This window comes from Peromyscus californicus, unplaced genomic scaffold, assembly GCF_007827085.1.
Source record: "Peromyscus californicus insignis strain IS unplaced genomic scaffold, ASM782708v3 Scaffold_22__1_contigs__length_63687245, whole genome shotgun sequence".
NCBI classification, from domain to species: Eukaryota; Metazoa; Chordata; class Mammalia; order Rodentia; family Cricetidae; genus Peromyscus; species Peromyscus californicus.
In genome coordinates, this window is record NW_026294525.1 from 60729422 (window position 1) to 60742331 (window position 12910).

Genomic DNA, 12910 nt, shown 5'->3' on the forward strand with positions numbered 1-12910 from the left:
GGGGGAAAATATGCACACTATGGCATGCCTGTCGAGGTCAGAGGTCAATTTGAGGGAGCTGGTTCTCTTCTTCCATCCTATGAACCCTGGGGATTGAACCCAGGTCGTTGGGCTTTGTGGCAAATACCTTTACCCTTCTGAGCCATCTTGCCTGCCCCCGACTTAGAATTTACAAAAATGTTTTCTCCTAGTCAGCGATTTTTTTTTAAATCAGAAAAACATTATTTACAGCTACACTTCATGTGGTAATAACTATTAACTTAAAATTCGTGACAGATAATTGTATGAACTTCATTTACTTGTTAATAGCTATGTTATATTTTATAAATTATAACAAAGCCATGCTCTCACATAGTGATAATATTATAAATTGTTAACTTATATTTTAATAGGTTACATCATCACTGAAATACCAACACTGTCACAGGATAACCTGACCACTTTGAACCAAGTAGAACTTGTTAAAAGTTTAGAATTGCAACCAGATGTCATAATCAATATTAAGGTAAGGATACTAGTTGCTTCCTGCAACAGCAAATCTTTTCTTTTCAGAAAACTTAAATTCAGGGAATGCTTTCACACTTTAAAAAAAAAAGATTTATTTTATTTTTAATAGGGGCGGGGCTTGTACAAGTGAGTACAGATGCTTAAGAAGGCCAGAAAAGGGCGTCAGACCCCCCTCCCCAAGGCTGGAGTCACAGGCAGCTGTGAGCCACCTGATGAACTTGGGTCCTCTGTAAGAGCAGTACATACTCTGAAGCACCGAGCCATGTCTCTGGCCCATGTTTCTGTGCTCTCTGAGTAGTTATGGAAACAGTCATCTATGTACCACACTTCTGAGCTTCTGCTCCTGAAGCTCCGCCCACCAGAAACACTTCTTTGCCCCATCACCAGACTTAATCATAGCTAATTTTTGGAAAGCGGTGTCGGCTTTACATAGCTATTAACAAGTAAATCTCATCAGGACTTGCCCTGGCAGCTCCTCCCCCAGTGCCACCACACAGACACACAGACACGCAGACAGGCAGACAGATGAACAGACAGACAGACAGACACACACACACACACACACACACACACACACACACACACACACACACCCTTACCTCTGAGCTGTTCATTGTTTCTCTGGGAGCCTTCCCTGTTTATCTCTTACATCACTTACCTCTCTATGTTACAATTGTCCATTTTCCTTCACAGCCCCTACATGACAGTATAATCATGACTCGTTCATGTCAGCACGGACCTTGTACACTGCATGGCACCTAATCACCTCTAGTAACGTTAGCAATTAAATCAAAGAATATGCAAAGGACTCATATGTATAACGTTAAGGCACACTGTATGACATTGATTGAGTCAAGACTGGATATATTTCCAATTCTCCCCTTTATTGTCTCCTACAATTTGACAGATCATGTTTAGACGCTTCAATTTCCTCGTTACGCAGATGGCAACAGCTGCCTCATGGGCTTGTGACCATAGTTTGGTAGGGCACTGTCTAAGTGTGTGATGGTGAACGGCAAAGCTTGGGTGTTCAGGCTCTGCCTGGCTCCCCAAAGGGTTTATGATGGCTCCAGATAGATTGGGTTCTCAGCTCTGATGTTGAGACTCAAGGGTGTGTCAGGGTCAGCTGTGAGAGAGGAAGTCTTCTAGTGCTGAGCATGCTGTGTGCTGTAACCCTGCTGCTACTAATGGGCAGGATTGAATCAAAATTCTGAGCAGGCCTGGTGTGGTGATGCATGCCAGGTGTGGTGATGCATGCCAGGTGTAGTGGCTCACACAGAAGAATCAAGAGTAAGGTTAGGCTAGGCTATGCAGTCAGACCAGAAAAAAAAAAAAAGAAAAAAAATCTGATCAAACTTGAGAATGACCCACATAATAACATTTGCTGACAGAGGCAGAAGATAAGCTTCATTAACTAAAACCAAACATAATGTCAGGAAGTAAAGGACAGATTACACAGGAAATTAAACTTGGTGAAAAGAGAGCCCACAGACCCAAAGGCCCCAAATGTTCACTACATTGGAGTGCTGAACTAGGCTCTGATTTTCCTGGTTTCGTTCCTGTTTTGATAAATACCCTGACAGAAGCCAGCATAGGGAGAAAATGTTTATTTTTCAGTGCTAGGTACAGCCTCTGCTGGTTGGTTTTTGTTTTCAGCTCGGTACAAAGTAGAGTCACCTGGGAAGTGGAAGTGGGACCCTCAGCTGAGGAATTTGCCCATCTCAGATTGGCCTGTGAGCACATCTGTGGGGCTCACAGGCCAATCTGATGCAGGAGGGCTCAGCCCACAATGGGTAGTGCTGTCTCTTGGCCAGTGGTTCTGGTCTCCATAAAAAGCCTGCTGAGCACTGAGTCTGAAAGCAGGCCAATCGGCAGCTTCTTCCTTGGTTTCTGCTCCGGGTTCCTGTCCTGACTTCCTTCAATGGTGACTGGTGCTTGAAAATGTAAGCCAAACCCTTTCTTCCTGGAGGTATTTTTGCTCATGGTGTGTATCACAGCAACAGAAAACAGTCAAGGACACGGTCCGTCATAGCAGCGAAGTCAAGGCAGCAGGAACTGAAAATACCTATGTAGCCGATCGCTGAGTCTGTCCTAGATTCAGGGTTGCTTTTTGGGCACAGTGGAATGGCTATACAGACAATTCTCCTGCAACATCCCTAGGCATCACATTTACAGTCAAGAGTAGAGACAAACAAATGTATGTATGTCTAATGTTCAAGTAACTTCCTGCTCACTTCTATAGTCCAGGACCCAACTAATTTCAGGCTGGGTGGTTTCCATATCAATTAAAGCAATCAAGACTGTCCTCCACAAACATGCCCACAGGCCAATTTGATCGAGACAGTCCCTAGGTCTGTCTGCCCAGGTAATTCTAGCTTGTGCCAATTTGACAGTTCCAATTAACCACACATGCATACTAACCTGAGGCAGCAGAAAGGGAGCTGTGATTAGTCAAGAGACCAGCCATTCCTCAGGAAGAATGAGTCTCCCAGGACAGCTATGAGAACTCTTCTGTAGACACCATAAACAAGAAGGCTCCGGAGCGGATAGGAAGTCCTTAACTTAGTCCCTTTGTAAACGGATAGCGAGTGTCTCCACTTAGCATCCACTGAGTAACCAAAGTGTTATACAACCCAGTGCAATGCGAGCTTCTCAGTAGTTTGGGGTTAATTGGGAAAAAGCCTGTAGTTTCTATAGACTAGAAGTTTCCAGCTTGGGACCCATGAGTCTCAAAGCACTCATAAGTCTCCTTAAATTATATGTAAAAATGTGCGTGTATGGATATTTTCTGCGGCAAAAAGTGTATGTCTTTCATGATACTTTAAAGGGGTTTTGCTACAGAGAACACGTATGGCCAGCAGGCGTCTAGAGCAGGTTCTCAGAGCAAACAGCTGCAGAGCCCTGAAGCTTGTTCAAATGCAAATTCTTGAGCTAAGGATCAGAAGCGGTTGAGGGTGGCTTCCAGCTGTTAGGTTGCAGGGTCTTCCAAGTGATTCTCACACTTCTAAACCTGGAGGACCCCTGTCTGAGGCACAACAGGGCGCCTTCCTAACTCCATGATCGCTTCTGACAAATGTATAGGTTTTTTTTTTTAATTACCTACCTTAATTAAAATCCCTTTGGTGAAAACTTAGAAGCCCACGTAAAGGTCTGCCTCTCTAGTATGCAAGTGTATACACCACCACCACCCACTTCCACATAGAGATGGCATGAAGAAATCAGGAAATGAGCAAGGTGGGGGTGTCCACAGTCCCTGGCTTCTTTTGTTTCCCCGAGTGTGGTGGTCACCAGAGTCATAGATGTTTCAAACAAACAAACAAACAAACAAACAAACAAGAATATGTTGCCCAAGATGGCATCCAACTCCCAAGCCTCTTGCCTCAGCCTGCTCAGTGCTGGGATCACAGGTGTTTCCTCCCCCACCTGGCTGCTGACACTGTTTTTGAAAGTGGCTAAGGCACTCTGATATTAGAAAGTTATAGGGGGCACAGAAATCTGTAGCAAGCTTGCCAGGTGAGTTATGTCTCCCATGTTTGAGCATTACTATCCTAAAAGAACATCTAGATATTTTTAGGATTTGAAGACAGACACTTCATTTTTGAGTGTGTGAGTACAGGCACACATGCGTAGTGGAGGTTGTAGGAAGTTGTTCTCAGAGACGCCAGTCTCCCTGGGGGAGGACTGGGTTACAGATGCGTACTTCTGTGTCCAGTTTGGTTCACGGCTTCCAGCAATTGAATTCAGGTTGTCACATTTGCTCAGCAGTTCCCTGCCCCTTCACCTGGATGGTTCTACAAAACGTTCAAAGCAGAATTTGCGCTCTCACAGCATCACTAGCATTAATAAAGCACACAGAGAGTGCAGGGGTGGATGGGAAGACCACCATGCGACATTACCGTCTGCAAGATATCAGATTACTTCCCTTGGTGGGTAGCCTGAGAGCTGAGTGAATCCGTGCACATGTAAGCATCCTGAAACATGGAAGTTACTTATAGACTTTGGTTTGGGCTTTGGTTACCATGTGGGATACGTTTTCTCTGTTTGCAGAATTTAAAGCCTGTGTAACATGCTCTTTCAGGTCCCATTTCTGAATTTTATGAATATTTTGTCCATAAAGTGACAATAAAAATGGCACATTTATATCAATGTTTTGGCAGGAGATGCATGGATTCCCCTCATTTTCCTTCATTCTTAGCCTCTTTAAGCTAAAATTATAAAATCCTAGAAAACTCTGCAAATCAAACTGATTTTCTGTTCTATTTTTCATTCCTTTCACTATTCTGCTAGCCCTCTCTCTTCTATATAAAATGTCTGATAATCTCATATGTATTAATCTCAGACAAATAAGACTGTTGACCTGACATGTAGATCATGTACTGAAATTTGCCATGACTAGAATCTAATGCAAATACCATCACAGTATTGCATTTGCTCAAATTTAAGGAAAAATTTAAATTTGTCTAGTGGATAATATGAAACAGGAAATAAAGTTTATTCCAAATTTAAATTCAAGCAAAGCTGAAGTTTATTCCAAGAGGATGAGAAGCCCAAAGTATTAGAGAAATCAGGCCTAGAAAAGAGAGGGACTAGAGAGATGATTCAGTGGTTAAGATCACCTGCTGCTCTTCCAGAGAACCCAGGTCAATTCCCGGCATCCATATGGTGGCTCACAACCTCTGTAAATCCAGTTACAGGGGATCTAATGCCCTCTTCTGGCCTTCATGGGTACCAGGCACATACATGGTACACAGATGTACATGAGGGCAAAACACCCACACACATAAAAAATGATGATAAATACATTTTAAAAAAGAAACAGGAAGAAGAAAAAAAAGTTACACTTTTCTGAGCAATTCAGAAAAATGGGCAGACTTACAAAGCTTCATGTCTGAGGTTCTATAAGAGACTACATCACAGAGTGGGAATTCCAAAAAGAGAAAGTGCAGTATCTCATTAAAGGGATAATTATTCCACCTATCTCTTGAGCATGGCTTAGTGTGAGCCTGCCTTCCTAGGAAATCAAATGTTTTAATGATCTCATAATATTGTTTCATAGTGTGGTGACTATGATTTGTGCCAAAGAATCTCTGGGCAAAGACAACACAGTTCTACAGGGTACATATACTCTAGAGAGCAGTGGGACCCCGAGATCATCGAGAGTCGCAGGAGAAGGAAGAAGGAGCCCCCCAAAGATGGAAAATCTGAAGAGGAAGAAGAGGAAGAAGAACAAGAAGAAGAGGAGGTAAGTTCCAGTGTGGTCCTTGCCACGTGATGCCTTTAAAATCTACTATGATTAAATGATAGCAAGGGGAAAAGCAGATGCCAGAGAAAATTACATTTCTTTACATTTTTATGGTCTGGAGAAGATAGATAAAATACCTCATGTTTCCAGAACTATTTTAATTTTAAAATATGTTCCATATTAAAATTAGTATATATTAATGACACAGAGCAGTGGGTTCTGCTTTGACGTTTTCAGGTGCACATGCAACGTTCTTTGGCTGTGCTTACCACCATCATTCCTACCTGATGCCCTCACCCTCCCACTGGTCCTCTGTCCCTCAAAATACTCACCTTTCTATTTTAGGTCTGATTTATTTATTTTTATCCAGATTCCACATATGAGAGAAAACATGCTGTGTTTTCCTTCCTAAGTGTAGCTTATTTCACTTAGCATGATGATGAGCTCCAGGTGTTCTTCTAGATGACATACTTGCAGTCTTTATGGCAGGAAGACACTGATGTGGGTGTGGGTGTGCGCGTGTGTATGTGCGTGCGTGTGTGCATGTGTGTGTATAATACATATATGTGTGTGTATGTTACACACACACACACACACACACACACACACACACACACACACACAGTCTACATTTTCTGTTCACGGCAGATGACCAGATGGGCTAACCCCATAACTTAGCTATTGTGAGTAGTGCTGCAGGAAACACAGATCTCAGGGATCTTTTGCACATTGACTTTGATCCCTTTGGCTGTATATACCCACAAGCGGCATAGCTGGATCATGTGGTCATTTGAATTCTAGTTTCCTGAGAAAATTCCACATTATTTTCCATAGTGGCTAGACTAACTTACATTCCCACCAACGATGTGTAAAGGTTCCTTTTCTTCTGCATCCCTGCCGGCAATTTGGTGGCTGTTTGTGGTCTCAATGGTGGCCCATCCGAATTGGGTGAGATGAAATCTCAGTGTAATTTTAATTTCGATTCCCAGGGTCTGTAGAGATACACATTTTTCATGAATCTTCCCCCCTTTTATTAAACATAGATTCTTTTCTCACACAATATAATCTAAATACAGTTCCATCTTCCTCTGTTCCTCCCAGCTCCTCCCCACATCTGGATCCGGTCCCCTCTGTCTCTCATTAGAAAAGAACAGGCTTCTAAGAGGTGACAATCAAACACAACAAAATAAAATATAAGATGAAATGAAAATCATCATATCCAAGTTGGCCAAGTCAAGCCAACAGAAAAATAAAAGAGTCCCAAGAAAAGGCATAAAAATCAGGGACCCACTCATTCACACATTCGGGAACTCCATCCAAGTACTAAACTGAAAGCTATAGTGTGTGTGCAGCGGACCTGGTGCAGACCCGTGCGGGCCCTGTGACTGCTGCTTCTGACTCTGTGAGGTCATATGAGCTTTGCTCAGTTGTTTTAAAGGGTCCTGTTATCCTGGGGTCCTCCGTCTCCTCTGTCTCCCAACTCCTCCCGCCTCCTCTTCCACCGGTTCCCTGAGCCCCGAGGGGAGGATTTGATGGTGATATCTCATTTAGAGCTATGTCCCCCCCCCCCCCCCCTCTGCATAATGTCTGGCTATGGGTCTCTGTATTTGTTCCCATCTGCAGCAGGAGGAAGCCTCTCTGATAATGACTGGATAAGGCACTGATCTATGAGTATAGCAGAATAACATTAGGAGTCATTATATTGTTACTTTTCTTTTTTCAGAACAGCAGTATTTGGTTTTACACTAGGTCCTCTGGGCTGTCTAGACTCTGGTTCGTGGTCACCCCAGCAGTGTCAGGTGTGGGTTCCATCTCATGGAGTGGGTCTTAAGTCAAGTCAGACAAGGGTTGGTCACTCCCACGAGGTTTGCGCCACATTGCCCTGGCATACTTTAGAGGCAGGACAGATTGTAGGTCAACGGTTTTGTTGCCGGGTTGGTGTTGGCTTTTCTCTTTTGGTAGCCTGCGGAGTACCTCTCCATGTTGTAGACACTGGCACATGGGGGTGAAGGTTCTATGCAGGTACCAGCTCTCCCCCTCCATGTTAAATGAGTGGTGTGGGTGTCGTCTTCAGCAATGGGACCTTACTGTCAGTTTGTGGAGAGCAACCTATTGTATTGGCAGCAGCCTGGGTTGTTTGAGGATTTCTAAGGGACCCCTTTGGCCAACAACTCCACTGGATGAAGCTCAGTTCTGGCACTGGACGTTTTGTTTGGTGACAAGAGACTGTCAGCAGGGGTCCACCTCCCTTGTTATTTGGAGACTTCATTAGGACTGCCTTCATATACTCTAGGAAGTTTCCACTCACTAGGTTTCCATACTGCCCTAGCTGTCTCTCCCCTCATTTCCTCCCTCAATCCCATCTCCCCTTCCCCTTCCCACCCCACCTGAGCCTCCTGTTCTCATACCTCCCACCCTGGACTCCAGTCTACCCATAACATCTATTCTATTTCCTCCTCCCAGGGAGATCCATGTGTCCCTCCTGGCCCCTTCCCCTATGCCTAATCTCTCTGAGTCTGTGGACTGTAGCTTTGTTATCATTTAGTTAACAGGTAATATCCAGATATAATTAAGTATATACTGTGTTGTCTTTCTGGATCTGAGTTACCTCACTCAGGATGACTTTTTTCTAGTTCCATCCATTTGCCTGCTTTGGTTTCATGATGTCATTTTTTTTTTTAAACTTTTTTTTTTTTTTTTTTTTTGGTTTTTCGAGACAGGGTTTCTCTGTGTAGCTTTGCGCCTTTCCTGGAACTCACTTGGTAGCCCAGGCTGGCCTTGAACTCACAGAGATCTGCCTGGCTCTGCCTCCCGAGTGCTGGGATTAAAGGCGTGCGCCACCACCGCCCGGCTTTTTTTAAACTTTTTTTTTTTTTTTTTTTTTTTGGTGAATAATACTCTACTGTGTAAATGTACCACATTTTAATTATCCATTCTTCTGATGAGGGACATCTAGGTTGTTTACAATTTCTGGCTGTTATGAAGAGAGCAACCATGAACATGGTTGAGTAAGTGTCTTTGTGGTAGGATGGAACATCCTTTGAGTATATTCCCAGGGGTGGTATAGCAGGATATTGAGGTAGACCAATTCACATCTCTCTGAGGAACTGCCACACTGACTTCCAAAGTAGCTGTACAAGTTTGCACTCCTACTGGCAATGGAGGAGTGTTCCCCTTGCTCCACATCCTCACCAGCATGAGCTGTCACTTGTGTGTTTTTTTTATCTTAGCCATTGACAGATATAAGATGGAATCTCAAACTAGTTCTGATTTGCATTTCCATGATGGCTAAGGATGTTGAACACTTCTTTAAGTGCTTCTCAGTTATTTGAGTTTCCTCTATTGAGAATTCTCTGTTTAGATCTGTATCCCCCTTTTTTAATTGGGTTATTTGGTTCTTGTATATCAAGCTTCTTGAGTTCTTTATATATTTTGGATATTAGACCTCTCTTGGATGTGTAGTTGTTAAAAATCTAATCCCATTCTGTGAGCTGCCGCTTTATGTAATTCACAGTGTCCTTTGCCTTACAGAATCTCCTTATTTTCATGAAGTCCCACTTATTAATTATTAATCTTAGTGCCTGTGCTATTGGTGTTCTTTTCAGAAAGTCTTCTCCAGTGCCAATGAGTTCAAGGCTATTCCCCACTTTCTATTCTATCAGGTTCAGTGTTTCTGGCTGAGTTCTTTGATCCACTTGGACTTGAGTTTGGGCAGGGTGATAAGTGTGGCTCTATTTGAATTCTTCTACATGCTGACATTCAGCTTGACCAGCACCATTTATTGAAGATGCTATCTTTTTTCCAGTGTATATTTCTGGCTTTCTTATCAAAAATCAGGTGTCCATAGGTATGTTGGTTTACATCTGGGGCTTCAATTCAATTCCATTGATCAATATGTCTGCTTTTATGTTGATACCAGGCTGTTTTTATTACTATGGCTTTGTATTATAACTTGAGATCTGGAATGGTGATACCTCCAGCAGTTCTTTATTGTTCAGGATAGTTTTAGTTATCCTGGTATATGTGTGTGTGTGTGTGTGTGTGTGTGTGTGTGTGTGTGTGTGTAGTTGAGAATTGTCCTTTCAAGATCTGTAAGAATTGTGTTGAAATTTTAAGGGAGATTGCATTGAATCTGTAGATTGCTTTTGGTAGGATAGCCAGTTTTACTATGTTAATCCTACTGATCCATGAGCATGGAAGAACTTTTCATCCTCTGATATCTTCAATTTCTTTCTTCAAAGACTTGAAGTTTTTGTCATGCAAGTTTCTCACCTCCTTGGTTAGAGTTACTGCAAGATATTTTATATTATTTGAGACTATTGTAAAAGGTGTTGTTTTCCTGGTTTCTTTCTCAGCTTTTTTTTTTTTTTGCCATTTGTATCTAGGAAGGCTACTAATTTTTGTGAGTTAATTTTATATCCAGCTACTTTGCTGAAAGTGTTTATTAACTGTAGGAGTTCCCTAGTGAAATTTTTAGGATCACTTATGCACACTATCATTTCATCTGCAAATAAAGATACTTTGACTTCTTCCTTCCCTATCTGTATCCCCTTGATCGCCTTCAGTTACCTTACTGCTCTAGTTAAAACTTCAAGTATTGTATTGAATGGGTATGGAGAGAGTGAGCAACCTTGTCTTGTTTCTAATTTTAGCGGAATTGCTTTGAGGTTTTTCTCCATTAAGTTGATGTTAGCAACGGGCTTGCTGTAAACTGCCTTTATTATGTTGAAGTGTGCCCCTTGTATCCCTAATCTCTCCAGGACTTTTGTCATTAAGCGATGCTGGATTTTATCAAAGACCTTTTCTGTATATAATTAGATGATTATGCAGGTTTTTTTTTCTTTCAGTTTGTTTATATAGTGGAATACCATCTTAGGGCTTCAATTACTGTGAAGAGACACCATGACCACAGCAATTCTTAGGACTGAACTCAGAGGTTCAGTCCATTATCATCATGGTGGGACATGGCAGATTGCAGGCAAGTATGGTGCTGGAAAAGTAGCGAGACTCCTATATCTTGGAGGCAACAGGAAGTAGTCTGTGACACTGAGCAAAGCTTAAGCAAAGAGACCTCAAAGCCTGCTTCCCCCACACACACACTCACACTTCCTTCAACAAGGCCACACCTCCTAATAGTGCCACTTCCTATGAGCTTATGGGGGCCAAATACATTCAAACTACCACAATTACATACATTGATTTTTGTATATTGAGCCACCCTATAAGTGTTACAGCTCTGAGGGGAAGGGTTTCCCCAGTGCAGGTGTGCAGCTCTGAAGGGAGAGGTATCCTGGCAGTCAGGAGCCAAGGAACACCACAAAGTCACACTGCACAACAAACCTCACATGAGAGATTTATCAGGAAAGACACAAGAGAGCAGCTGCCTCTGCTTGTGAGAGAAGCAGCAAAGAACTGAGCAGGAGGCAGGCTTTATGTAGGGTTTACTGGGGGCAGAGCTTTCTAGGATGGCCTAGGGTTGGTGGAATTTTATGGCCTGATCTTAGAGCAATCTCAGGGACGGGTGGAATTCTGTGGTCTGATCTTGGGTTGTTTTGTTTGCTTTTTGCTCTGTTTTGTTTTCTGTAAGGTAGAGCTTGGCTGCCTGTGTCTTGAGGAGCTGAAAACAGCCATTATGGCCTTTAGAGTAGTCTGGGTGGCACCTGGCTACTCACACTGTAAGGGGCTTGCATTCCCCCCTTTTTTGTTCACTACTGATAAACAATCAGGGGTAGAGAAAGGGGGTGACATTACCATTAGACTACTTCCTGCTGAATGGGGGCATTGAAGTCCTTGGGGCAAGCTTGATCTTTGCTTTGACTTGCTGGCCTCTGGCTCTGTAGCTAGGGGCCAGGAATCTTGTAATAACAACTGATTAAAAGTCTGGTTAGAAATCTTTTTGATCTGTTGTTGAAGAAATCTAGGCAAGAAGTTTATGAGGTAGGGTACAATTAGTAGGATTAAGACAAGGAAGAAAAGGGGGTTAAAAAGGGTAATATCCAGTTCTGTATTGGACTGTCAATGATCCACTGACCAGAGGCGTCCAGCTGTTTCTTACATTTTGGAGATCCATCTGGAGTTGTCAGATCTTATCTTTTATTATACCTGACTAGTTGACATAAAAGCAACATTCCTCCCTGAGGAAGAGACAAAGACCACCTCTCTCTGCTGTTAGTCATTCTAACTCTCACCGATTTTATAGCACATGGTGGCCAGTTGAGAGCCTCTGCTTTAAATCCTTTTGTTTTGCTCTCCTTTCTGTCCATCTGACACAGGACAGAGATTTGGAGGACACCTTTAAACAAACATGCTTGGCTCTAGAGGAGGGGGGTCCATAAGTCCAGAGCCAACTCCAGAGCCAGCTTTCCATCAAAAGCAGATAGCATAAAACAACTTGAATATTATCTACACTCAAAAGACATTCGAATCCCTGCTAAACTGAATCCAGTGACCCGAAAGCGCAGAGGTAAATTCTGAGAGCTGGTCCTCAAAGCAGCCATGGCGAGTGGCGTCAGCCATGCTGGCTGGTAGCGGCAGTGGCAGAGAGCAAATTCAAAACCAATAAACACAGAACACAGAAAGCTCACAAGCTCAAAGGAGACCACTCCAAAACCAGACATGCAGTGTCCACCATCATTCATACACTCAGCTGAGCCTGATCCATTTCTGTCTCGGCTCCCTGCCAGTGGCCAGCCCTGGAGGCTGACAGATTCCAGAGAGGAGGCGAGGGAGGATTGAGCCAGGCCATTGGTGGTCGGGAGAATCTGGCAGCCTGACTGTCTGGCAGCCAGAGTGCTTCTTTATTTATAGAGAATTCAGTGAGCAGGGGTAGACTCATGTTGTTCCAGATCATAGATCCTATCATTTCTGTTCCCGGACATGTGTTTCACTTCCTCTTGCACACCTTCTAGTCATCATTGATAAACCATGACACAACAGTTACCGTTTACACTCATTTTCCCTCGTTAACTCCATAACCCAACTTCTAGGCAGCTCTTGTTTGCTAGGTTTCAAGTTTGCTAGAAAGAAAATCTCCAAGCCAGCCTAGGCAGATCACCATGTCCCAAGCAGTGTATTATTAACTCTTTATAGTCAGAGTGTTCAAGAAGAATCCTCAGGCCAAATCTGCTGCAGTTATTCAATTTCTGACATAATACAATGTTC

At 43.0% G+C, this 12910-nt stretch overlaps 1 protein-coding gene across 10 annotated transcripts in view; it reads left to right on the forward strand.

The window, feature by feature from the left end:
- The window catches only part of Ak9 (adenylate kinase 9), a 130687-nt gene that overhangs the window by 12481 nt on the left and 105296 nt on the right, over window positions 1-12910 (forward strand). For all 10 annotated transcript variants that reach the window (XR_008221298.1, XM_052751484.1, XM_052751483.1 and 7 more), the window contains 2 exons: window positions 393-505; window positions 5564-5749. Coding sequence is in view for 9 of the 10 variants with exons in the window: in XM_052751484.1 (XP_052607444.1) it covers window positions 393-505; window positions 5564-5749 (299 nt within the window). In the remaining variant the exon portion in view is untranslated. The remainder of the gene's footprint in view (window positions 1-392; window positions 506-5563; window positions 5750-12910) is intronic.